We start from the raw sequence: 25,891 nt of genomic DNA, 5'->3' as shown, positions 1-25,891 counted from the left end.
ATAACAGACCCCCGACACCTGGGGGAGGCGGCTTGGGTGATAACAGACCCTGGACACCTGGGGGAAGCGGCGTGGGTGATAACAGACCCTGGACACCTGGGGGAAGCGGCTTGGGTGATAACAGACCCTGGACACCTGGGGGAAGGGGCGTGGGTGATAACAGACCCCCGACACCTGGGGTAGGGGCGTGGGTGATAACAGACCCTGGACACCTGGGGGAAGGGGCGTGGGTGACACACAGAGCGGGCTCTCTAGCAGCCAGTCTGGTCTGTCTGGGGCACTGGCTGCTTCTGATGCCCGTACTCCATCTGCTCCTTTCACCCTCTGTTCCCTCCTCCTCTCCCTCTTCTCTCCTCCCTCCTCCTCTCCTTTCTCACACCCCTCCCCCCCCTCCTGTCCACTGAGGAGCACGGGGCACCTGAATTGGCCAGCACAGGCCAACCATGGGAAGCCTCTGGCTTCTGGAACAGACTCAGAGCAGGAGGAACCTTCCAGAACCGATTCTGTGCCTTGATTCAGATGGGGAAACTGAGACCAAGCAAGAGGTAGGCTTTGCCCAGGAGCCCCCAGTGCATGGAGCCACTGGGGTTCCAAGTTGGGGTCACTGGGGCCTGGCGTCTCATGCCCGTGGGATGGGCAGCCCTCGTGGTGTAGTCAGGGTTGGGGTCAGCCCCTGGGGGTCTTTGTGGTCGGCATCTGTCTGGGCCTCACCGGGTGCCTCTGAAGTTCCGGTGACTGGGGGCTGGGAGCCAGCTTCCTGGAGTGCAGGTGCCATCTCGGGGCAGGGGCCAGTGAGGTCCCCTGTGGAGGGCCCTGGCACCTTGGAGCCCAGCAGTCTCTCCAGGACGGATGTGACCTCCTGGTCCGCTTTCTCCAGGGTGGTGTCTGTAGAAGAGGCAGATGAGTGCAGAGGGGCTGAGGCCCAGGGGTCCGGGATGGCTGTAGCCTGCAGAGGGGGCTCCAGGAGCCCCGTCCCCATTCTCGAGACTGCCCACCTGGGCCGACACTGGACTCCCCCCGCCCCCCAACCCACACCCCTCAGGAGGCTGCCTGGAGGTGGAGGCCTGGGACAGGGAGGGGAAGGAACTGTAGACCCACGCTGCCGCAGGTGCTTCCTCTTCCTAGAGCCCCTGCAAGCTCAGGCCCGTCCTCCCCAGGTGCCTTTGGGAGAGTGTCACCACCTCTGGGAAGCTGCCGGGCCTGGCCCTGGCTCTGCCACTAATCACAAGCCCCTGACCAGAGCTGGCCTCTCCTTGAACCTGGGCACAGTCTGATGCCAAGGCGAGATCTAGAGGAAGCTTGGATTCAGTGGGTGTCCCGGTGGCTACGGCATGACCCAAATCTGCCCTCCTCTCCGCCTGCCGCCCTGCCCCGGCCACCCCACCTGGCCCCTTGCTGGCGGCCAGAGAGTCCTCCAGAGCCCTGCTGGGCACAGCCCCACTGGCAGCTCCCCCTCAGCAGCCTCCCGCCGACCTGACCTGGCCACCAGCCCCCAGGCACCTCGCACGCGGGTCCAGCAGGTCACCTGCCCCAACCCACCCTCGTTTGTATCCTCAAGCGCCTGCTGCACCCCCAGCCGACAGCCTGGAGAGGAGAGACAGGCTGCTTTCTACGGGGCCAGGGCACCCTCCTCCCCACCCCAAGGCGGCCGGCAGGACCCCTCGGCCAGCCTCAGGGCTGGAGGGCTCAGGGTCGTCCTCTATTGGTGCTGGAATTGTCCAGCCAGAAACGGCAAAGTTGACTCCTGATGCTGACAGCCCGAATCCCATGGGGTCACCACACCCCGGTGTCTTCCGTGACAACTGCCTGGCTGCCCAGGCCTGGGGAAGGCCTGCCTGGTGCCCAGCATGCGGGACGGCTGCATAGGCCTGGGGAAGGCCTGCCTGGTGCCCAGCATGTGGGAAGGACTGTGATTGGCTGTTCTGACCACACCTGTGTCCCTGTGGGCAGCTGCACGGCCCCTGATGGGAAGCAGCTGCTGCAGGTCCACTCGGGTGGGGACCCCACAGTCAGTGGCCCCCCAGGGACTTTACATGCGAGAGCTGGTGAGGGTAGGGGTAGGGGCTCCCTCGAGGCCTGCAAGTGGAGGGGACCCAGGACCGCCCAGTGGAGAGGCAAGGAGAGTCGGACAGGTGCGCAGGAAGCCGCTTTATTCTTGCTGAGAGACACGGGCTGCCGCCCACACACAGACCCCGTGTCCACCCTGCAGAGAAGGCCAGGAGGCCCACAGAGCTGGAAGGCGCCCACCCAAGGGTCTCAGTCGCCAAGACTGTAGGAGAAGCAAGGCCAGGCCAGGCCTGGCAGCTGGGGCCGGCGTGGGAGAGTAGACTAGGCCCCGTGGGAACAGGGCAGGTGCCCCAAGGCCACACGCATCGTCACAGCCCTCAGCTCCCACCGGGCTGACAAGAAACAGCCCAGAGTGAAGGTTCTGAGCCGGTCACTCTGACACTGCAAGTGCCACTTGGCCCTCCTGACTGGAGGTGAGTGAGGTAGGAAGGGCCCTGGCTGGGGACAGGGAGGCCCTCGGGCTCCCGGGGGTGCTGCCGGGGCACGGCCTCAGGGCCGCGCCACCTCGTCCCCGTCCCTGTCTGGACAGATGTGCAGGGTGACCGTCTCCCCCACTGTCCCGAAGTTGACGGTCTGGGTGGAGAGCTCGGTGGTGAAGCTGCTCGGGCCGCTGCCTGCAGAGCGCTGGATGCGGGTGCAGAAAGACTGTGTCCGGGGAGCGCCGCCCACAGGCCCAGCCGGGGCCTCCCGCAGGAGGAAGGAGGTGCGCTCGGGGCCACGGACCTGGGGTCCCGGGGGCGACGCCCCATGAGGTGCAGGCCTAAAGAAGCCAAGAGGGCCTCGGAGACGGGGTGCACGCCCCACGCTGAGCAGCACCGGCCGCCCCACCGTGGGCTCCCTGATCTCTCTCTGGATCACCGAGACCTCACAGGGCGGGTCGTCAAGGGTGCCGGGCCCAGGGCTGCCGCAGCGGAAGGTCTCCCCTTCCCCAGGCACGTAGTCCTCCAGGTCAGCCAGTGTCAGCACGCGGCCGTTGTGCGTGAGGATCTTGGGGTCACGGTCCCCAAGGCTGTGTGTGTCCCGGCGCTCCTCCGTCACGAAGGTGCCTGCGTCTTCTCCCTCTTCCCCTCCTTGCTCCTCCATGGCGCGCTCGTCCTCTGGGGTGATGCCGGCCTCCTCCGGCTCCAGGCTGTCCGTGCCAGAAGCGGCCCAGTCCACACTGCCCCTGGCATCCCCGCGGAAGGCGAGGGGCTCCCTGGCGCCGACAGCGGCTGTGCCCTGGGCCTCCGGGGCCAGCAGCTTGTTGTTGGAGTTGTTGGAATTGGGGTCGCCTCCTGGCTTCACACCAGGCAGCGTGAAGAGATGCCCCGACGAGCTCCTGGGCACCTCTCTGCTGGGAGACACAGCCTGCGGGCCCGTCTTCTTCACCTGGACCTCAATGGTCTCCTCCACCTCCACCCACTGGGGCTGGGACCCCAAGAGCCCGGGCGGAGCTGGAGAGAGGGCCTCGGCCTCCGTCACATACAGCGTGGGCACCATGGGCTTCCGGACCGGCTCTGCCTCTGGCCTGCAGGGCTGGCCAGCCCCTGACAGGTACATCATGTCGGGGGCCAGGAGGCCTGGCCTCAGCGAGCTGGCCGGGCAGCAAGAAGGCGAGCGGGAAGGGGACTTGCTGGGGGATCGTCTCCGGCCACGCGGGCTCTTCACCACAGTGGTGATGGTCTCTTCTCTGGGGGAGGGAGGAGAGGGCCCGAGAGAAGATGGGCACAGCGCCCAGGGTTGCCAGGGCAGCGTGAGAGCTCAGGTTATTGAACCAGCAAGTGAGGGGTGACAGTGCACAAAGAACTCTTACACATGCATGTGAGCCCAGCCTGCAGAGCCCCCACCCCTGCCATAGAACCAAAGGAACAGCGCAAGGTCCCATGTGGCCAACCTCGGGCTCTGCTGTGCAGATGTGCGCAAACACGGCGACGTATGGCGGGGCGGTGGGGAGGCCCAGGCCGCGCAGGCAAGTGCCTCCAAAAACCAGGTCCCGTCCTGACTGCAGTGGCCCCAGTGCCAGTCTCCCCTCCAGGTCCATACCACCAGCACGCTTTGTGCTTTGTGTGATGGGGGACAGAGCGGGGCCAACTCTGAGGGCAGGGCCTGCCCGCCCTGAAAATTCTTGGCCAGGAATGGGCTGGACAGCCCATGCCGCAGGGGCACGGGAAGGGGGGCCACGCAGAACGAGCTCAGGCCCCGAGAGCTGACATTTGGGAGGCTGTCAGCACCCTGGCCTGTGACCTGCTCTCCTGGCCTTTTGGGTCCGAGAGTGAGGCCCGGAAAGGCCCCAGGCAGGCCGAGGGTGGGTCCCTGGCTCCAGACTTGGCTTGGCCACAATGAGCCACGTGACTTCAGACAAGCCCCTCCCGGTGCCTGGGGCTGGGAAGGAGTGGCAGAGGCAGGGTGCGTGCAGGGGCGGCTGAGCACGGGCACTGGCGGGAGCTCGGCAAGCTCTCGTGTCTGGCTCTGCAGTAACCAGGGAGAGGGTCTGATCCCACTTTAGGGGGGACAGAGAGGGTCAAAGAGGTTCAAAACTCTGCCTGGGGTCAAGAGGGAGACACGCAGCCGCCAGCCCAGGTCCTCCTCCGGCACCCAGTGCTGTGACCTTGCTGGGCCCTGAGGGCAAACTGTGTAACACGCAGAAGCAGAAGGTGCTGGGTGACAGCCGCCTCTCGGTTCCCTGCCTGCTTCTCCTCTTGCCCTCAGCCCTGCACCTCCCTCAGACTCGCACGAGGGGTGTGATGTGTGAGGTGACAGCTGTCTTTCCGAGGTGGCGTCTCTTGTTCAGTTGCGCTTTTGCCTAACTCAGGGCTCCGTCTAGAAGCAGCTGCTCCCAGGGCTGAGCTGGAAGTGTGTGGGCAGCCCTCGGGGTGCCGGCAATGATGGGCTCCGCGCCCTCAGCCCTCCACAGCTACAGACGGAGCGAGAGCTTCCACCCAACCAACGGGGAGGCGGAGGCTCAGAGATGGGGCCGCCTCACGCCCACAGCCTGCTTCCCGTCTCGCCCAGGCTCTGGGGCAGTCGGCCTGCTGCTGGGAGCCCAGGCCACGTGCCATCTGCTCACCTCATGTTGCCCAATCTGCCGATGTGGGTGGTGAGCTGAGCGCAGCCTGGCAGGTGGGGTGTGACCCCTGAATATCCCCAAATGCTGGGCTCACTGCCACCCCCACAAGGACACAGGGCATCCTGTGCTGTGGCTGCAAACACGGCAGGGGGTCTCTCTGAGCCCTGCTCCCTCTCAGGTCCACTGCCCGCCCCGCGCCTCTCCCTGGGGGCCTGCCCTTGGGTTCCACGCTGGGCCTATGCCACTGTCTTGTTCCATTCGTCCAGCTGAGGGCAGATTATTTGCAGGGTGAGGGTGGCCGCCTTCCTAAGCCTGTATGCTGGTCCTCCCTGGTCCGAGGCATGAGTCGCCTCGGAAGCTTTGCCAGTGGGGGGCTTCATCTCTGCTCCTCCACTTTCTTATCCATAAAATGTAGATGATGATGGTGTTCTCAAAGGGCCAAAATGTTAGGACTAACCCACGCCAGGCCCTGGCGTGGCTGCACGCCTCCAGGAATGGGGTACTTGGCAGCGCCCAGGCAGCCCCATCTGTTGTGGGGTGCCATTAGTGGAGCAACTTGCAGGAGTAGGGGAGGGAGAAAGCCAAGGAGGGGTGAACCCAGGGTCTCAGCAAATGTCTGCAACGGGCTTTCCCTATAATATGGCCAACTGAAGGCCCCTTTAGGAGGTTGTAGGCCCTGGGGACTCGAAGGTTCCCCATCCTGAAGCTCTGTTGCCATCTGGCCTTGGGAAGCCGCCGTCTTTCCTGCCTCCTGGCTTTTGCAAGTTCTTCCCTCACTCCCACCTGCACACCCTCCTTTTGAAGTCTTCTTGGATGACGCAGGTCAAAACCAACCCTGCGCTGTGTGGGTTCCCCCAGCTGTGGTCTTCTTGTGTTATTGCAGTAGGAACATGTGTGATTTTCCTAAATCCTGGAGGTACCGAAGGATGAAAGGGATGGTGGGCGTGGCCCTGGGGAGGGGGGGTCTCCGCTGGCTTCATCACTAGCCACCTGGGGCTAACCTCCTTTCTCCCCTGGACTTGAGTTTCCCCATCTTCCAAAGGGGAATGTGGGGCTCGGGGACCTCTAAGGGCCCTAAGGGGGTGCCGTCCACTATGACTGCACTGCCTACATTAACTTGAACAAAAATGAACACTTAATCCAGATGCTTCCACAGACGCACATGGCTGGCGGCTACTGCAGTGGACAGCATAGATATAGAACGTGTCCATCACAGGAAGCACTGCTGGACAGCACTGTCGTAAATCCTGGGGTACTATTAGAACCGTGTCTCCGGCCCACTGAGGAAAGCAGCTCAGGCCTAGCTCCTGGGGAAACCCCGGCTGAACCCCTGTGAAGTATGTGGAGTAAGTCTACTCTGCAGGCGGCGGGACCACGGAGGGCACTGAGAGCCTGGGGACAGGGCAGTCAGGTGTGGAGTGTCTGTGGGTACCTGCACGGTGCTGGCAGAGGATGAGGACCACGGAGGGTGCTGAGGGTCTGGGGACAGGGCAGTGAGGTGTGGAGTGTCTGTGGCTACCTGGACAGTGCTGGCAGTCAGAGGGTGAGGACCACGGAGGGTGCTGAGGGCCTGGGGACAGGGCAGTGAGGTGTGGAGTGTCTGTGGGTACCTGCACGGTGCTGGCAGAGGGTGAGGACCACGGAGGGTGCTGAGGGCCTGGGGAAGGCGGTGAAGTGTGGAGTGTCTGAGTATCTAGACGGTGCTGGCAGTCAGAGGGTGAATGTTATGTGAGCAGGAGGGCGGCAAGCAGGCGGGTGGCAAGCAGGTGGCTGGGCCACACGGGCATGATGCAGGCGTGTCAGTGGCATGCAGGAGGCACAGCAGTCAGAGGAAGGCTAGAAACACGCCTGCACTTACATGATGACGGTTTTCTTGGGGACTTTAGTCTCTTGCTCAGTGACTACAAAGAAAACAGTCGGAATAGCGAGGGTTACAGACCTGCCAGGGCTGGGGGCTGAGCTGAGTGGCGCAGCGTGGAGTCGCCGGCCAAGCTGTCCCTGGCCAGGCTGTCTGCTCAGAGCCCCAGTTCCCTGGTCTCTGATGTGGAGGTGACAATGTCTGCCCTGAGTGGCTGCAGAGTGAGGACTGAGGACCGTGCCTCCCTCATGAAGGCGAGACCCTCTGTCCCTCACGAGGGTTTTGCAGGGGCTGTGGGGAGAATGAGGGCTCTACCTGTGCTCCCTGCACAGAAATCCCAGCTTCTCCTTTGACACATGTGCTGAAGGGAGCCCTGTGAAATTTTCAGAGCCACAACCCCACTTCTCAGACACAGAAGCCAAGTCCTGGAAGGGAAAACTATGGCCTGTGGTGCATGGGGAGCCAGCAGCCACGCCAAGGCTGAGGCAGCCAGGGCCTCTGTAACAAAAAATCTTCAGAGGAGGGACTCTGGAGTCCTGAAAGTGGCACATCTGAGCTCTGTGGTACGAGGCCACACAAGTCCTGCCAAGAACAGCCCCAGGGGATGCTGTGCAGGGTCCTGAGCTCCAAGTGGGCGGGCAGCCCAATCTCCCTATAGGAGCAACCTTGGTCCACACATCCCATGGTTTCTCTTGCTTTTCCTGGCTGCTTCCCTCCCCAGAGCCAGCAGGATGGGGCCTGCGGTTCCGGTGACAGGATGGGATGCATCTGGGATCAGGCAGCCCCTCCTCCCAGTCACCTCAAGAACTCCTCCCCTGCAGCTCCCAGGCAGAATCATCTGGGTACAAAGATGGCCCCTCCCAGCCCTGGCCAGCTGGCTAGTGGGCAGGCCACAGGCCACCACCAGCCTCGCATGTCCGTGACCCTCACCACCCCTAGCAGGAGGCCCAGAAAAGTTAAGTGACGTGGTCTGGGGCACACAGCCTCACAGTTCTAGGTCGGGGTGGGGCACTGGGTGCTTTGCTAGACTGCTATGTGAGAAAGACTTTATGCCCACCTCAGAGGGGGGGCACATGTATGCCAGGGACTGCCCACATCTGGTGGGAGCCACAGGTACTGTGCATTTCTGTGTGTGTGTGCACGTGTATACGTAAGTGTAGGTGTGTATTTCACAGGGAGAGAGCTCATGGGAGGAGAGAATGCGATCCAACCAAAAGGCTGCGTGTGGTTTATTTTTCTTTTTCTTTTTTTTTTTTTTTTTGAGACGGAGTCTCCCTCTTGTCGCCCAGGCTGGAGTGTAATGATATGATCTCAGCTCGCTGTAACCTCCGCCTCCCGGGTTCAAGTGATTCTCCTGCCTCAGCCTCCTGAGTAGGTGGGACTACAGGCATGCTTCACCATGTCTGGCTAATTTTTGTATTTTTAGTAGAGACGGGGTTTCACCATGTCGTCAGGCTGGTCTCAAACTCCTGACCTGGTGATCTGCTTGCCCTGGCCTCCCAAAGTGCTGGGACTACAGGTGTGAGCCACTGCGCTCGGCCAAGGCTCTGTGCGCTTGGACTAACCTGACCCCCGGGGAAGCCGGTGTGCCCGCCACCTGCTGGCCGGTGATGGAAAACCCAGGGCCTCGCCCACACCCTCCCTGCACTTGGGGCTGAGCCTGGCACCTTCACTCATGGACCTACACTGCCACCTGATTGGCTGTGGACCTGAGTATCTGCAACCATGGGAGGGGTGCAGCCGTGCGCAGCGTGGGTCATGAGCGAGGGTGCAGGGCCCGTTCTGCTGCGGAGCTGCCGGGTTAAAGAGGAAGCAGCAGGCAGGGTTAGAGGCGGGGAGGCGTTGGCTCCATTCCACGTTCTTCGCGCTGAGCTGCCGCCACCCTGTCCGGCACGGGTGGCCTCTCTCCCTGCCACCCCTCCTCCGGACCCAGAGAGAGACTTGTGACGACTGCAGCGGACACTCCTGTCACCAGCAAGAGGCAGCCCCGTGTGTCCCTGCTGGCACTTCTGTGGCCACAAGACGTGGGACTCATGAGAGGCTGGGGCACGGTGGCTGCAGAAGCGGTGCTGTGAGGCGCTGTAGCCCCCAGGTTGTGGGGCTGACGGAGGTCACGGTGCCCCAGAGACACGTCAGACATGGGGCACGCGCAGTGGGAGCTGAGGAACAAGGACCCCTGCCTGGCAAGGGAGGGGGCTCCCTGAGGGTCATGGAGGGCATCACAGATGGCCAGACTCTGTGGGACCCAGATGGGCACCTGGCTTTCAGACACTGCGCCCCGAGAGACAGCTGAGCTGGGATGCAGTAGCCAGTGTTTACGATTTGGAGGACACGCGTTCCAACCCATCCACAGTGGGAGCTGCGGCTTTGCCAGGTGTCCCTCCACTTGCATGTCCCCAGGGATGGGAGGCTCATCACCTGTCTAGAGGGGCAGCTCCAACTGGGAGCCCACGACAGATGCCCAATGACCCCCTTCCCACCCTGGCTGCCCCTGCCCTGAACAAAGCAGCCGGGAGGAGTGAGGTGATGCGCCCTGCCTGTCCCTCCCCCTCCATCCCTGGTGATCCCACCAACCCTCCATCCCTCACCTTCCATCCCTGGTGAGGTCATTCTGCAGCCCAAGGCCCTCCCAGAACCCCGGAGCCGCCCCAGACCAGGCCAGGTGCCTCCACAGCCAGCCCTACCCTGAGTGGAGGGGCCAGGCCCCTGATACCTGCCCCTTCTCCTGGGAACCAAGCTGGGGCCCAGCTGCCCAGCCTCCACAGAGACGTCCTTCCTACTGTTCCTGCTGCAATCTGCCCACTGCCGGCGAGCTGCCCTGGGTGTAGGCCTGGCCTCTGTGCACACGCTTCCCTTCCCCAGGATGGCAGCAGGGCTTTGGGAATGACGCCTACCCCGAGTGGCCTCTCCACCTCCACCAGGGCTCTGGGCTCAGGGCCCACCCTCCACCAGCCCACACAGGTGCTGCCTCCAGCCAGGGGCTGGGACCTGGGACCTGCACCTGGCCCACAGTGGCCTCCTCGTCTCCCATCTGTGGCTCTCCCTGCCCCAAGATGCCAGGCCGGCTCCTCCTCCAGAGTCCTCCAGGCAGCAGATCCTGACTGGGAAGGGTGAGAGTCTCATGCCCCAGGACACGGCCAGGCCCGTGAGGTCCAGCCTGGGTCTGAGCCATGGGAGTCGCCTTGGTGGTGAGGGCAGGGGTGGGACTTACCTTCCACGGCAGCCACGAGCTGCTCCCCGTGGTGCTGCTCCCGGGCCTGCAGTGCGGGGCTTTGAATGCACAGCTCCGCACTGGCCCTCGCGGAGCCCAGCCGGTTCACCAGCTGCAAGGACGGAGGGCCAGCTCAGAGCCCAGGGCTCCCCACGAGCAGGGCCTGCTCCCTGGGGCCATGCTGGGAGCATGGGCAGCCCCCACCCTGGTGTGTCTCCCCCAAGGAGAAGGGCCCCGGCCAGCCACAGCATCCCCGGGGACCCACATGGCTCCAGGGCTTCTGCAGTGACAAGGACACTCTCTGTCTGCCCCGTCCACATGTGGCTCTGAGCATGGGACATTTGGCCGGGGCACAGACTCTTTAACTTAATTTTATGTATTTTTTAGAGATGGTTCGTTCTGTGGCCCAGGCTGGAGTGCAGCGGCACGATCTCAGCTCCCTGAAGGCTTCATCTCCTGGGTTCAAGGGATCTTCCCACCTCAACTTCTGAGTGGCTGGGACCACAGGTGTGCACCACTGTGCCTGGCTCATTTTTTAATGGCTTTTTTTAAGAGACAGGGTTTCAGTACATTGCCCAGGCTGGTCTCAAACTCCTGGGTTCAAGTGATTCTCCTGCCTTGGCCTCCCAAATTGTTGGGATTGCTGGCGTGAGCCACAGCACCCAGCTTTGGATTTAACTTGAGCTGATTTAAAATTAAATGTAAATCCCCATGTATGGCCAGTAGTGACGGTACAAGACAGTGCAAGTCAAGAGCCAGGTCTCTGCTTCATGAGCAAGAGCGCCACACGGGAGGGCGGTGGCCAGACAAGTGCCCTGGGAAGTCTGGAGCCCGGGGCGCCTGCAGTTGGCACACAGCCACCCTGACCACCATAGGCCTTGACAGACCGGAGGACTGGGCCCTGCAGACACGGGCTGGAGCAGAAGGCAGCTCTGTCCACCCACAGGGGGGACATCTCCACAGGGAAAAGGCACCTGAGCAGGGCCAGGCTGCACTCCATTTGACATGACCGACAAAATTCATGAGGCCACACCAGGCCCCCTACAGGCAAAAACCAAGTGGCATCCTCAAAATGGCCAGGGAAGCAGGGAACAAGGTGTCCAGATTGACGTGGGAGCAGAGGAGAGGCCTCAGGGCAGAGGAACAATAGGGCCAGGACATGGAGCAGTGGTGTGGCCAGGGATGACAGTGACAGTGTCCTGGTGGCCCCTAGACTGTGAGGGGGTGACAGTGGCCTGGTGGCCTCTGGCCTGTGGTGGGGGGTGACAGTGGCCTGGTGGCCTCTGGCCTGTGATGGAGGGTGACTGGCCTGGTGCTCTCTGGCCTATGATGGGGGTGACAGTAGCCTGGTTGTGCTTTGCTTGTGATGGGGGTGACGGGCCTAGTAGCCTCTGTTTGTGATGGGGTGACAGTGGCCTGGTGGCCCTCTACTTGTGATGGGGGTGATAGTGGCCTGGTGGCCTCTGGCCTGTGATGTGGTGACAGTGGCCTGGTGGTCTCTGGCCTGTGATGGAGGGTGACAGTGGCCTAGTGGCCTTCTGGCTTGTGATGGGGATGATAGTGGCCTGGTGGCCTCTGGCCTTTGATGGAGGGTGACAGTGGCCTGGTGGCCTTCTACCTGTGATGGGTGACAGTGGCCTGGTGGTCCTCTGCCTGTGATGGGGAATGATAGTGGCCTGGTGGCCTCTGGCCTGTGATGTGGTGACAGTGGTCTGGTGGTCTCTGGCCTATGACTAGGGGATGACAATGGCCTGATGGCCCCCCACCTGTGATAAGGGGATGACAGTGGTGGCCTGGTGGCCTCTGGCCTATCATCGGGGAAGCGTGTAGCAGTGGATATGGTGTTCCCTGGCCCCTGCTGAGAGGCCCCCACCTTAAGGACAGTTCCTGGGCTCTTCAGCCCCTCCACGATGAGACCCCAGAGAATGGCCGGCAAGGAGAGCCTGGGCCCCAGGGCAGGGCCCGTTCCTGCACCGCTCACCTCACACTCATAGAGCCCCAGGTCCTCCTTGCTGGCTGCGCGGATCACCAGCACCAGCAGGCCGCTGCGGGGATCACTCAGCATCTGGATCTTGCTGCCAGGGGTCAGCCGGGCCCCGTCCTTGTACCACCTGGAATCCGTCCAGAGGGCACGTGAGGCAGGGATCCGGCTACCCTCTGCCTATGTCCTGTCTGAGGGCCACCCCCGGCTGTGCTCCCTGTGATCGGGACCACACTGCGCTGCCCCCAGACCCCCAGGGTCCTTAGCCCACCCTTCCAGAAGCCAAGACCCAGCCTGGCCGTGTCCTCCTGGCTGAAGGGCCCACATCCAGAATGACCCAGAGCCCCCAAAGCCCATTCTGAGCTGAAGACTGGTGGCCATGTCCAGCCCCCCCGACCTGGGAACACGCTGTCCATGCCCTGTGCCCCAGGCAGGAGCCGGCTCCCACACCCACCCCCGCAGGCCTGGGCCCCACCTGATCTGTGGGTGCGGTGCGCCTTCGATGGTGCAGGTGAACTGGGCGTCCTCTCCCTCCACAAAGGGCGAGGCCCGGACCTTGTTCACGAACCGTGGTGGGACTGTGGGTTGTGGAGGGGAGAGACAGAGATAAAGGCAGAGACAGAAAGACATGCAGAGAGACACAGAGACAGAGATGGAGAGACAGAGAAAGAGAAATACAGAGATAGAGACAGGGACAGAGAAATTGAGAGAGACAGATAAACAGAGATGGAGAAACAAAATGGCAGACAGACACAGAGATCAAAGGATAAAGAGAGACATACAGACAGGGGGAGACAGACACAGAGTCACACATAGAGCTGCCCTGATGAAGCTGAGGTTGACCCAGCGAAGGGCTGCAGGTCCCTGCCTCCCAGTACCCTCTATGAGCCCCCAGCAATCCCTGCCGCAGCCAGGCCTGCCATGGTGGGCGATCAGAGCGACTCCTCCCCCGGGCAGGCCTCCGGGCTTACCCTGCACCAGGATCTTGCCCAGGGTACTGCAGGTGCCAGCAGCACTGGCTGCGAAGCACATGTACTGTCCAGAGTCCACACCGGTCAGGCTGTCCAGGATGAGGGCGCACGAGCCGTCCGGGTCCTCGATGAGGATGTGGTGGGGGTCCACCTCCACTGGCTTCCCATCTGGAAAGGACGGGCAGGGGCCATCACCCAGGTGGGGACCCCAAGGGCTCACCCCATCAGGGCCGAGACGCCGGGCCTGGCCTGGGGGCTGCAGTCATGGGTGGGGAGGGGATGGTGGGCCCACAGCTGTGGCTCAGGGCCAAGCTCCCGGCTGGGTGCAGCCTCCAGGCCGACCTGCGACCCCGGACGGAGAGGCTGTCTCAAGTTCCCCTTAGCGCTGCGTTTGTCTCAGTTTTTCTTTGTGTCTCTGTCTCGGACTCAGCCTTTCTTTGCCTCTGTCTCTGTCTGTTTCTACTTTCTGTCTCCCTTTCTCTCCCTCTCTGCCTTTTGCCTTTCTGTCTCTGTCTGTCTCTCTCTCTGTCCACCTTGGCCACTAGCTCAAGGCAGGGGCCAGGCTGAGGGACCTGAGCCCCACAGAGGCCATCCCCTAGGGGCAACTGAGTCCTTGGTCACCCCAGCTCACGCACTTGACCCCTCTTCACCCCTTCCTGCCCAGCCTAGGGGCTCCAGCCCCTTCTCAGAATCACTGCCCACACCCCCTCCACACTTCCTCTCCCTGCACCGGCCCCTGCAGGGAACACAGCAGCTCAAAGTCTCCCAGGGCAGCAGGGGCCTGAGCCTCACCCCCCCTCCACTAGCCCCACCCTCCTGCCTCCAAGTGCATGGCCTTCTAATACAAACATCTGAAGAATGTGAAGTAAATCACCTGCGGTGAACATGCACTGACCACACCTCTCTGGCCAGTGCATGCTTCCTTCCAGGTGAGGGACGGGAAGGAAACGCCTCCTTCCCACGCGTAATGTCCAAATAGATAAAATGGTATCAATTCACATTCCAAGAGGGCCGGGTGTGTGCCACAGATTGCTTAAATCACAAAGGTCATGACCAGCACTGACTTCTGATTTGTATAGAACTTTAACATACATGTTCTTAGAGATGGGGTCTTGCTCTGTTGTCCAGGCTGCAGTGCAGTGGGGCGATCACAGCTCACTGCAGCCTCAACCTTCTGGCCCAGGTGATCCTCCCGCCTCAGGTGCACTGCCACACGGGGCTAAGTTTTTCATTTTTTTAGAGACAGGGTCTCACTATGTTGTCCATGCTGGTCTTAAACTGGGCTTAAGTGGTCCTCCCACCTCAGCCTCTTACATAGCTGAGACTACAGGCGTGAGACCCCCTACCTGGCTCAGCAATAACTTTTTTTTCAAAAACCCTGTAGCCACCACCTCAGATCTCCGCACCCCTTGATGGCAACTCCAGGAGGCAGCTGTGCTGACGCCCTCAGCGCGTCTTGTCCCATCCCCGCTGAGCCCATCCCACGGGCCCCACGTCTCTCGCACCAGGTCCACTGGCAGCTCTGTCCTCATCTCGCTTTGAGAAAACCCTTCTCTCTGGAATTCACATTCCACACTCGACCTCTGAGCAAAGGCACAGCCTGGCTTAGAACGGAGTTCGATGCCGACAGTGGAGGGAAGAGGAAGGAACGTGGAGCTGGAGATGCCGGCTCCCCGGCTGCGTCGCAGGGCAACAAGGCAAAGCCCTTCCACTCTGCCGGGAGACGTCGTTTCTGCATCCCAGGTAGGAAGTCTGCTACCTCCGGAGCACAGCATGGGCAGACGTGCCAGCAGCCCCATCAAAACCGCTCCGTGCCTCTAAAAGTCGGGGTTTTTCTTCCACGGGGCACCCCTTGCATGCGGCTAACACCCGGCTCCATCACCTCCTCACGGAAACCAGGGGGTGGGTAACAGCATGAGACCCTAAGGCACTGCTGGTAACAAGTCTTGGTCTCCCCAGCCAGCCAGGTTTGAGTGGGCTGAGAGCTGACAGGCTGTGGAGGCCTTCGGGCTCCACACCACGACTCCCACGCACTCTGGGTTTCTGAGAGTCGTCATTCTGCCCACTGGGGTCTCTGGCAATGGAAGGCACCCCTTGGGGTTTTGGACTTGTTCTGTCCCCAACATGGTCACCAGACACACCATTTTTGAAAATCAGCCCTCAGCATGCCAGAGGACTTTGGTGGAAACCACACACCTGACCCTGCAGGGGCTGGTGACTATTTTGGGGTGGGCCAAGTATATCGCATTTATGAATATACATGTGTGTGTTTAGCATGTACGTGCATTGCATGGATCTGTGCATGTGTGTTATGTGGCTGTGTACATGTGTGTGTGTGCAGTATCCGTGTGTGCACATATGTGGTCTCTAATATATATACTTATATGTGTGCAGTGTGTACATGCGTAGCTGTGTGTGGTATGTAATGTACTTGTGTGTGTAGCATGCCTGTAGACATGTATGTGCAGTGATGTTTGCATGTATCTATGTATATATGTCGTGTAGGCGCAGGTAGTGTGCACCGTGCATGATGCGTGTGTATGTGGTGTGTACATATGTGTACCTATATACATATTCATGTGTGTGGTATTTGCATATCTGTATTGTATACCATGCATGTATGTGTAGTATCTGTGTGATATATATCTATGTATATTACAGGTATAGTGTTAATATACATGCATGTGTAGTGTGTATGTATGGCATGTATGTACATACACGAGATGTACCATGTGTCTGTGTGTCTCTAAGTGCGTGCACAAGTGTGTGTGATGTGTATGTGTGTAAATCGTGACAGGCCAACCACATGTATGAGAGGTAGAATGGGAGATTCCACAGTTCCAGGGACCCCGGCAGCCCTGGGCACCCCTGTCCACTCCCTGGCTGGCTTCCTGGGCCCCCGCCTCCCTGGCCGCTCCTCCCCCTGAGCTGGCCTTTTCTCGCCTCTGCAAACTCTGGAAGTGGGAGCTCTCAAGCCTGGCTGCTCGGGCCTTACCCCTCCACCCACACTCTGCATCAGCTGGCAGGTCAGATGCTCTGTGAGTCTGACCATTTGCACTCTCCGGCCACACCCTCTCCAGCCACACCCCCTCCGGCCACACCCCTCCGGCCATATCCTTTCCAGCCACACCCTTTCCGGCCACACCCTCTCCGGAGCCTTACTTGCACTTCTGCAACGCCCTTCGGCCCCTCCACCTGCATCCCCACAGGCATTGACTCTGCAGGGTCCACCCAGGCCTGGCGCTTTCTCCTCCCACCCAGCCTGTCTGCATACCACCCTTTGTCAACGGAACCCCCCCACTGGCAGATGTCCAGCCCCAACTGTGCGCACATCTGGGCGCCAAGCTCTCTCCAGGTGGCCAGGCACCCCATCAACAAATGGGCCAGCTCAGCCTTCAACACGCCCCTGGAGTCCACAGCCACCCCTGAGCCCAGTCCCCCAGCTCCCAGGGTGGCTCCCAGGCTGGCGTCCCAGGTCCCCTCTCGGCCCTTCCCAGCAGGTTCCTGGCATTACAGCCAAGGTGACAGATGGCAGAGCCAAACTGTGTCCCTCCGCTGCTCAAACCCGACACAGCTCCAGCCCAGGGGAAGATGGATGCTGCCCGGAGAGAGGCCCCACTCCTGGGAGGTAACCTCGGGCTCTTGGGATGTCCTGGCTGGTAAGAGTGGCTGTTCCCACACGGGACCATCTATGCTGACCGTGGATTTCTGAGATTCCTGGGGTTCCCTGGCCCATGCAGTGTCAGCTTGGCCTCCTGAAGGCTGGAGCCCAAGGCCCGCTACAGAGCCGTGAGCCACGATTCCACGGCTAAGCCCGTAAAACCCTGGACACCAGGGCTGGGGAAACCGCTGGTTGGCTCCACCCCGTGCATGTCATGTGCTGTCTCTGGGAGAGACGACGCCCCTGGGAGGGACACCCGGAAGCCCGTGGTAGCGCCTCCCGATCTTTCCCTAGGCGGCTCTCCCAGCCGCTGCTTTAACTGGCCCTCTGGCTGCAGTCAGCCCTGACCGTGCAACTAACAGCTTTGCAGAGCCGAGTCCTCCTCGGGATCCCCTGGCTCCCTCCTCTCCGTGCCATGCTGGAAAGTGGGTGGCAAGTGGACGTATGAGGCCTGTCCTTCATGCCCCAGACACCTAGCCAAACCCCATACTGGGCCGCCAGCCCTCACAGCCCCTTTCTCTCAGCTGTTCTGGGACAGGAAGGCTGTGGCCCCGGCTCTGGGTTTACCTTTGTACCAGCTGACGATGGGCTTGGGTGTGCCTGTGACACGGCAGGCCAGCTTGACCGTCTCGCCCAGCTCGGCCGTGCAGTCGGCCAGCTCCTCTTCAAAGTCCGGGGGCCCTGAGGGCACACACAGCCTTCAGTGCTTTGTGGGGGGGGTGTCGGGCTGTGGCACCCCCAGGTGCACCTGGAAGGTCACCTGCCCTGTGCCACAAGCCCCACATCCAACGGTGTGGCCACTGTGGGGACGGTCCCTTGTCATCCCTCAGCCAAGGTCCCCATCTGGAGTCAGGTGCATGAGGTAGGTGTGTGTTTAACAAACCAGGGCGGGCTCAGGGGAAGATTCCATTCACACCCTGGCTGCCAGGCCCTTAACAGCCCCTGACACAATCTGGGCGGGTGCCCTGTGCTTGGGGCTCCCACGGTGTCCCCCACCTCGGGTCAGGGCCGACTCAACACCCAGCCCCAGGGCTCCCCGTGAGGCTGTAGCCGTCACACGCCACAAGCCAGCTGAGCTGCCTGTCCCGGGACCAAGCCCACCCCTCACACCCACCTGGTCAAGGACCCGTGTGGCTGCAGGAACAGGCTGGGTGCCTCATCCCGGCTAAGCCCCCCGCCCCCCTGGGGAGGTGGACGCTCACTCCACACAGGCAGGGCCAGACGCTGCTGGATGCCACAGATCTCCTTCACCCACGAGTTCTTGATGATGGTCGTCCGTGCTTGCAGCAGGTACTTGCGCACGGAGTCCTCCCGCTCCTGCCACACCTCGAAGGCGCGATCGTCCCCCTCCACCTGGTCATTCAGGTCGATGCTGCTCAGCTGTGGGGTGGGGAGGGCATCAGCGCAGGGAGGGGACACGGCTGGACCGTCCCCAACAGATGTGGGCCCCGACAAGGAAACACTCAGGCCACCCCGGACCAGCGGCATCACCGCGGAGCCAAGCGACGGGGACCCAACCGGCGCCTACAGACCTTCATCATGTTCCGGAACACGTAGCTGAAGGTGTCGGTGCGGGAGTCCCGCCGGGGCTTGCAGATCACCAGGTGGTTGCGGAAGAGGAACACGTGGCGGTTGTGGCCCTTCCAGGGCATGCGGGCCCCCGGCGCACCCTCCCACACGATGAAGTGGCCCTGGGGAGCGTGTGGGCTGCAGTCAGCCTGTGGCCGGCCAGGACGCCCAGCGTGCAGACGCCACAGCGCCCAAGGGCCCAGTGCCCTGCCCGACTCGTGCGCACGCCCCCACCTCCTGGCAGCACCCCACACCCACCCACATGGCCTGCGCCCCGGCCCCTCCCTGACCTGGCGGACGGGCTCGCCCAGGGCCTCCAGGGTGCCGGGGTAGTTCTCCATGAGGGACACGTGCAGCTTGTCCTCGGCGCGCTTCGGCAGGGCGGACACCACAGCGTAGGCCTGCTCCAGCAGCGCACAGTTCTGTCTGTTCCGTGCCTTGTTGCGGATCAGCTCCTGGGGCCGGGATGGAGGTCAGGGCTCAGGCTGCCCCACAGCTGGACCCCAAGAGACCCAGCCGGGGCAGAGGAGGTGGGGCCCACCTTCAGCAAGGCCTGGTAGCGCTGCACGCGTTCCACTGGCTGCTCCAGGTAGTGCTGCAGGGGCGGCGGCGGGGGCCGAGAAGGGTCTCCTGCCGACAGGGTCTCCTCCGCGTATTTCTGTGGGAAACAGGAATGGGGTTTTGGGGCAGGAATGGGAGGCTCCCTGATGGCTGAGTCCCTGATAGCTGGAGGGTGGGTCATAGCCCTGTACCCTGAGTGACAGCTGTCATCACCTCTTGACAGGTGACAAGCACAGGACTCCGCTGCTGAAGCGGCCTGCCCCCATTTCAGAACAGAGGCCCAAGGGGGCCACAGGGAGGCTGTGGGCAGAGGCTCTGATGCAGGCAGGCAGGATGAGCCTTCAGAGGGAGCACACGAGCTCAGGCAGGGCACCTTGTAGAACTCCTGGACGGCTGTGCTGACGACCACCGACTCGGCCTGCACGCGTCCCACCAGGAACTCCAGGTACTGCTCAAAGGCCGCCTGGTTCTTAATGAAGCACATGGCCACGTCGTCGTCCGTGCCGCACTGCCGCAGCTCCTGCAGGAAGCTGCCGTGGAGGCGGATGGCGTCAGGACTCAGCCGGTGCCCACTGACCCGGCCCTGAGCCCTCACCTCTGGGAGGAGCTGGCCCTGCACAAGGACTGCGGCCCTGTGGCTCCTCGGACCTGAGAGAGAGTGTGCAGACAGATGTGGGCATGCAAGGAAGTGCTTGTGTGTCATGTACAAAAGCACACGTGAATATCGTATGCACGCATTTGTGGAGGCATGCACGTGTATGAACATGCATGTGGCTGCACACAGGCAGGTGGTGGAAGGAGGCACTGCGTGCTCTGTGCATGTATACACAAGTGTGCAGATGAAAGGGTGTGCAAAAGTGCATGTGCATACATGTGCACAAAGCGTGGAGACGTGTACACAGGCATGCCTGTGTGTGCACATAGGTGATGTGTATGTGGGTATGTGTGCATCTACAGATGTGTACGTGCCATGCACATGGGTGTGTGCTGTTAAAGATGGTCCGTGTACATGTGTTCACGTGTGCACACGTGAGGGTGTACATGAACATGTCAGCAGTGGGTATGCCACAGGCCTTCCCATGGGTAAGCCACGTACACACGTCTGGGTTTCGAGGGAAGGTGTGCCAAGGGGTAAATCAAGTCAGCACAGGTTCTCTTCCTCTTTGGCTCCAACCCACCTGCAGGAGGCCTGGCCCTACAGAGCATCCGCGCGTGGACGCTGTGTGTGCGCGCATGCGCCACCACCCACCTGCTGTGGAAGCGGGCGATGTCCTGTATGTTGCGGAAGATGACTGCTTTCTGGCTGGCCACAGCCGTGGGCACATGGGGGCAGTGCTCCAGGTGCTGCAGGTGGTGACTCTGCAGGAACTGCAGCTCTTCCACAAAGGCCTGCTCAGAGTTCAGCATCTCCTGGATCACAGAGCTGGGCAGGAGGGGCCGCTGTGAGGGACCCTGGAGCCACTGCCACCCACACAGGGACTGCGGGCCACGGGGCCCCGCCCCTCAGCTGCTAGACTGGAGTGCCTCCTGTCACCTGCAGTGTGTCGCCTGCTCGCAGGAAGCGGGACAGCAGGTGCAGAGAGACTCCCTCTCTAACAAGTTGGGCCCCAACAACAGGAAGCCACCCAGCTGGGTCCCACCAGCAAGAGGCCGGGAGGGCAGCTGTGGGAACCCAGGTAGCTCTGGGCCTGCTCCGCTGTCCTCGGCCCCCACCCATCCCCAACAGGCTCACACAGGAGCAGTGTTTCAGAGTCCCCCACAAAGGAATCAGCGTGACCATGACCCAGAGCTGCTTTGGGAGATGGTCCAGCTGGTGGGACGCCAGTGCCGCCACCTCGGGCCCGGCAGTCACTCACCTCAGCCTTGTCTTGTACTCGTCTTCAGACACCGCCTCCCCGGGGAACTCAGGGGTCTCGGCGGCCCCCCACTCAGGCGACAGCTGGGAAGGGAGAGGAGTTTGTGGTTGGGGTGCTGAGCTCTGGCCTTGGCTTGTGGGGACTGGCTCTTGCCACTCAAATTGGGACGACCCTCCCAGGACCTCCGAGGACCCTCCTGCCTGGGCATTTGGACGACCATCCCAGGACCCCTGAGACCCCCAAGGACCCTCCTGCCTGAGCATTTAGATGACCCTCCCAGGGCTCCCAAGGATCCTCCTGCCTGGGCATTTGGACGGCCCTCCCAGGACCCTGGAGACCCCCAAGGACCCTCCTGCCTGGGCATTTGGACGACCCTCCCAGGGCCCCCGAGGACCCTCCTGCCTGGGCATTTGGAAGACCCTCCCAGCGCCCCCGAGGACCCTCCTGCCTGGGCATTTGGAAGACCCTCCCAGGGCCCCCGAGGACTCTCCTGCCTGGGCATTTGGACGGCCCTCCCAGGACCCCCGAGACCCCCAAGGACCCTCCTGCCTGGGCATTTGGACAACCCTCCCAGGACCCCCGAGACCCCCGAGGACCCTCCTGCCTGGCCATCCAGTACCTTCAGCCTCTTGTCCAGGTAGGCTGGTGACACCCAGCCCTGCCGCGAGGGGCTGGACTTGGTGGGCTTGGTGCGGACCAGCCAGCGCAGCGGGTGGGCGGCGTCCAGGACCTCCACATACTGGCCTTCCCGCAGCGCAATGGCGTCCTGCTCGGCCCCCAGGGGCAGGTAGTCGGCGGTGACCACGTAGATATCAAAGATCTGAGGGGGGTGGGGGTGCTGAGGTGGTGGGACCCGGGAAGTGCCGGCCAGGCCTGCCGAGATCTCCAGGGCCAGGCCCCCCAGAGTCACCGTGCACACGCAGAACAGCAGGGGTGTGGGAGGCCTCCGCTCACTGCCCACCCCCGACCCCACAGGTCACCACAGCCCCGGTGGCTCCAGGCCTGGGCTGCCTACACTCCGTTACCTGTTCACCGTCACCTCACCCCCAGCCCATCCCAAGCCCTAACAGAGTGCCTGGGACACTGGAGGCCTGACACACATTCTCTGCTGAAGGAATGAAGTAGAGAATGAATGAACCGAACAAACGGCCCTCCAGAAGGCAAGCCTCTGCTGGGCCAGTGCGGAGAAGGCCCTGTTCTCACCAGTTCCTGCCTCCTGTGCACCCTGTGGGTCCCCCTCCCTGGAGTCCGATGGGAGTCCTGCCTCCTGAGCCCCCTCCACCCTGCACCTCTCTTCAGGAGGGTCAGGTTTCTCCCTGCCCTGCTCCCAGAGGGTTCCAGCCGCCTACTTCGCCTCGGGCATCCCCGTCCTCTGACTCTGAGGAAGACTCCTGGACGCTGGAGGACGGCCGTGACCGGCCGTGCCGGGGGGACGCAGATGGCGTCTTGGACTCCTCATCGCTGTCGCCTCCGGGCACCTGCAGCTTGGCTGGGGGTGCGAGGATTACATCACCCCAGCCTGCCTCTGGCTCTCCAGGGCTCAGGGGCAGGCCAAACACCCACCATGGACACACCCCAGAGACCCTGGCACACAGGCCACTGCCCTCACCCTGCGTGATCTTGGCTGATACCATCTCGGTGATCTGGGAGGTCAGTTTCTGCAGGAACTCCTCTGTGCCCACTTCGGCGAGGGATAGGTGGCCCAAGGCCTCCTTGGCAGCCAGAGGCTCTCCTGGGGGTACAAATGCTCTGCTCAGGCAGCTGCATGGCCCTCGGATGTGCAACAAGCACCCCATGCTACAGGCCCGTCCTGGGCCCTGGGAGCCAACGGTGAACAAAGGCCTGAGGCCTTCCTGGCATGGTGCTGATGTCCAGCAGGGAGATGATGAGACTGCGGCTGGCAGGGTGGGGGCCGCTGGGAACCCACCAGGATGAGGAGTCACTCTGGCTCATAAGCATCAAGCCAAGGCGTGACCAAGGGGCTGACAACGTCCAGAGACAGGGGACAGTAGATGAGGGGTGCTGGGGACAGCTGGCAGAGGCTGCAGGAGGAGATGTGGGGCCAAAGTGGGGCTGTGCAGCTCTGTTCTCAGTGCCTGACTCCCAGGTGTCTATACAGCCCGCTGGAGGTGAGCTCGTGTTCAGGGCTGGCCCAGGGACCCCATAGGCTCCTGATCCACGGGGATCAGACGTGGCTCCAACAATAACTAAGCCTCAAGTCTAGGCCACGAGAACATGGGTCGGTCCTGGCTAAATGAGCAGGTGTCCTGGGGCTAAGCTGCCCAGGAAGGGCCTCTGAGGCCTGGAGCCACCCCCGGGCAGTCTCCTCCCTGCCCCTGGCATCAGGGGCTCAGCCACCCCCAGGCAATCTCCTCCCTGTCCCCGGCATCAGGGGCTCAGCCACCCTGGCCCCTCACAGGCACGCACCCACCCTGATCGTACCTTTCCTCTGCCCTGCAAGGTCAGCCAAACCCACAGGTTCCAACCCCTGTGCTGAGACGGCTGGTGTGGTCCTAAATGGGTGAAGGGAGTGTCCTGAGAGGCCTGGGCTGGACCCCACCGCCCTCCGTCCTTTAAGCTCCTGACAAAAAGAGGGTCTGGGGGCTTCAGGGAAAGGGGCTCCATGCCAGAGAGGCCCCAGAGAAGCCCTCATTTTGCAAGGGGGAAACTGAGGCACAGAGAAGGAAGAGCACTAGCCAAGCTACATGGCCTGCATGGGGCAGAGCCAGGACGCGCTTAGGGACAGGTGGTCTCCCTAGGGGCAGCGCTGTCTGGTCCCCCACTCCTAGAGCACCCTCCATCACCCAGACCGGACCAGCCTCTAGGGACAGCCCTCACTCACCCCTGCAGGAAAGTGGAAATCAGCGCTTCCTTCACTTTCTCCTGCTCCTCCACCTTGGGCACTGTCAGGAGGACCGGGCGAGCCATCAGGATGGGACTTCTGACCCCAGCACGTCTGATTCCGGGTTTGGACTGGGTCCCTCCAGAGCCCTGAGCAGGGGCTGGGCCCGAGCCCACCTCCCCAACCCACTCTTGGCCTGTGGTCTCCCTGACAGTGATGGGAGGGGAATGGGTTCTCCTGTCCTCCGAGGGGCTGAGCGAGGCCCAGGACCTGGTGGTGCAGAACCCACAGGGGCCGGGGCCCAGAGAGGACTCTGAGGCTGAAACCCACCACCACCAGCAGGGCATGACCCGTCTTGGGGTCTCTTTGGTGCTGTAGGAGAACGAGAAGAGCAAAAAGGGGGGCCCACAGGGTCCCGGCCCAGATGGTGACGGGCCATGTGCCCCGAGGAGACCCCAAAGCCACCCAGGGCCTACCTCCCACACCCCAGCCCTCACTCCCCACTCCCCACTCACGACCAGAGATGTGCAGGCTGGCGGAGCAGATGGCCTGGCCGGCGGTGTTGCTGGCGATGCACGTGTAGGTGCCCTGGTGCTCCCGGCCCACGTCCAGCAGGACCAGGCTGTGCTGCTGCGCTGAGCTGGCCACAGTGTAGCCCGGTGTGTCGGGACCAATCCACAGCACGCCCCTCTCAGCCGCCTCCCTGAGCCAGTGCACGGTGGGTGCCGGGCATCCTGAGGGCGGGCAAAAGGGTGGGAGGTGCACCCCATCAGGAGCAGCCTCTGGAGGTGGAGCCCTTCCTGTGGCCCCCTGGGGGAGATGTGAGTGGAAGGGGGCACCTCTGTCTCATCCCAGGGGTGATCTTTCCATGGCTGAGGGTGGGAAATGCCCTACCTTCTACCTTCACAGAAAAGGTGATGCTGGAGCCCTTCTTCACTTTCTTGGGGGTGAACCTCTCCAGGATTCGGGGTGGCACCAGCTGCTTACGCACATCTGGAGGGCACAGGGCAGCTGCTGGGGACTTGGCACAGCCCCCACCGCCTGCTTCCTGGTCCCCCACAGTGCCTGCAGGCCCCCAGGTGGCTCTCCACGGCCAGCACCTGGACAGCACCATGCTGCTCCATCGGCTGCGCCCTCCCTGAGCCAGCCCATGGCCACTCGCATCTCCACTGCAGCCAGCCCTGGGCTCAGGCCCTCAGCACCCACAGCCACCTGGCCGCTCCCTGCCCACCTGGGGCTGCCTCACCTGATGCAGGCTTCTCTTCTGGTTCATCGGGGCCTGAAAGAGGCACTGGAGTCAGACACCTGGCACCCAGGAGCCCTGCCATGGCTCCTGCCCGGCAATCCTACCCACTGTGGTGAGGGAACCCAAGGGCAGCGCTGCCCCCAGGCAAATGTCCTAACCCCCGCCTGAACCCCGGACCATGGAGCTCTGGAACCCCATGCTCGGGTGACAGAGGCAACAGGCTGTGTGGACCAGACCCGATGCCCCATCACCCACCCTCACCCTGCCACGGACTCTGGCCCCATGCCGAACCCAGCACACAACAGAATGCCACTGCTCAGAGCAGCAGGGGACTCCCACCCAGGGCCACGGGGAAAAGCCACAGCGGTGGCGGGACGGGTTTGGGTGAACCTTGGAATGAACTCTCAGTGCTTAGAACTTTTTCAACAATAAGGAAGTAGGGTTCACTAGTCCCACGCTACCACTGGCTCCGGCTGTGTGCAGGTCTACCTAGAGCCACAGGGCTGACTCACTTTCCTGGGTCAATTTCAACCTCCAGCCTGCCCATCGGTCATGACAGAGGGCTGCACACCTCCCTGCAGGGCCGACTTCTGGCCGCCTGTGCTGCTCTGTACGAATGGGTGATGGCCACTGACCCCCACTGAGGGCCTGAGGTGGCAGGGTTGCGGGGTGTCAGCCCTGGCCAGGATGCTGGCCAGTGCCCAAGGCTCTGCCCGGGACCCGGGAGCACCCACCTTGGACCAGCAGCTGCGCAGACGAGTAGGCGGCGCCCGTGGCATTGCTGATGTAGGCCGCGTACTGGCCAGCGTCCTCCCGGGTGACCGACATGACCTCCAGGGTGTGCAGGGTCTTCTTGTCAGTCATGCGGATGTGGGCGGATGCGGTCAGGGGCTGGCCGTCTTTGAACCAGTATAACCTGGGAGCTGGGTAGCCTGGGCCACAGGAGGTGGAGTGGTCAGCCTGGGCTACCACCCATGGACACTGTGCCCTCCAGATGGCAGACAGACCCCACAACACCAGTG

General features: G+C 62.3%; 2 protein-coding genes across 51 annotated transcripts in view; both read right to left on the bottom strand.

The window, feature by feature from the left end:
• Window positions 1-25,891, bottom strand: part of OBSCN (obscurin, cytoskeletal calmodulin and titin-interacting RhoGEF) — a 162,134-nt gene that overhangs the window by 15,787 nt on the left and 120,456 nt on the right. For all 50 annotated transcript variants that reach the window (XM_032242118.1, XM_032242121.1, XM_032242120.1 and 47 more), the window contains 22 exons: window positions 25,604-25,801; window positions 24,870-24,902; window positions 24,518-24,616; window positions 24,139-24,357; window positions 23,624-23,684; window positions 23,224-23,294; window positions 22,391-22,513; window positions 22,131-22,270; window positions 21,401-21,601; window positions 20,782-20,864; window positions 20,175-20,348; window positions 19,299-19,455; window positions 18,906-19,022; window positions 18,655-18,819; window positions 18,328-18,486; window positions 17,998-18,175; window positions 17,363-17,476; window positions 13,135-13,302; window positions 12,639-12,741; window positions 12,164-12,293; window positions 10,183-10,294; window positions 712-885 (listed from right to left, as the gene is read on the bottom strand). In XM_032242118.1, coding sequence (XP_032098009.1) covers window positions 712-885; window positions 10,183-10,294; window positions 12,164-12,293; window positions 12,639-12,741; window positions 13,135-13,302; window positions 17,363-17,476; window positions 17,998-18,175; window positions 18,328-18,486; window positions 18,655-18,819; window positions 18,906-19,022; window positions 19,299-19,455; window positions 20,175-20,348; window positions 20,782-20,864; window positions 21,401-21,601; window positions 22,131-22,270; window positions 22,391-22,513; window positions 23,224-23,294; window positions 23,624-23,684; window positions 24,139-24,357; window positions 24,518-24,616; window positions 24,870-24,902; window positions 25,604-25,801 — 2,979 coding nt within the window. The remainder of the gene's footprint in view (window positions 1-711; window positions 886-10,182; window positions 10,295-12,163; window positions 12,294-12,638; window positions 12,742-13,134; window positions 13,303-17,362; window positions 17,477-17,997; window positions 18,176-18,327; window positions 18,487-18,654; window positions 18,820-18,905; window positions 19,023-19,298; window positions 19,456-20,174; window positions 20,349-20,781; window positions 20,865-21,400; window positions 21,602-22,130; window positions 22,271-22,390; window positions 22,514-23,223; window positions 23,295-23,623; window positions 23,685-24,138; window positions 24,358-24,517; window positions 24,617-24,869; window positions 24,903-25,603; window positions 25,802-25,891) is intronic.
• LOC116525956 (spidroin-2-like) lies at window positions 8,487-10,176 on the bottom strand. The gene is made up of 2 exons (XM_032242173.1): window positions 9,921-10,176; window positions 8,487-9,889 (listed from the first exon to the last, which is right to left on the bottom strand). The coding sequence occupies exons 1-2, from the start codon at window positions 10,141-10,143 to the stop codon at window positions 9,003-9,005; spliced, it is 1,110 nt and encodes a 369-aa protein (XP_032098064.1). The 5' UTR covers window positions 10,144-10,176; the 3' UTR covers window positions 8,487-9,002.

Source organism: Sapajus apella, unplaced genomic scaffold (genome assembly GCF_009761245.1).
Source record: "Sapajus apella isolate SASKATOON/1434 unplaced genomic scaffold, GSC_monkey_1.0 scaffold49, whole genome shotgun sequence".
NCBI lineage: Eukaryota > Metazoa > Chordata > Mammalia > Primates > Cebidae > Sapajus > Sapajus apella.
This window is presented reverse-complemented; position numbering and strand designations above follow the sequence as displayed.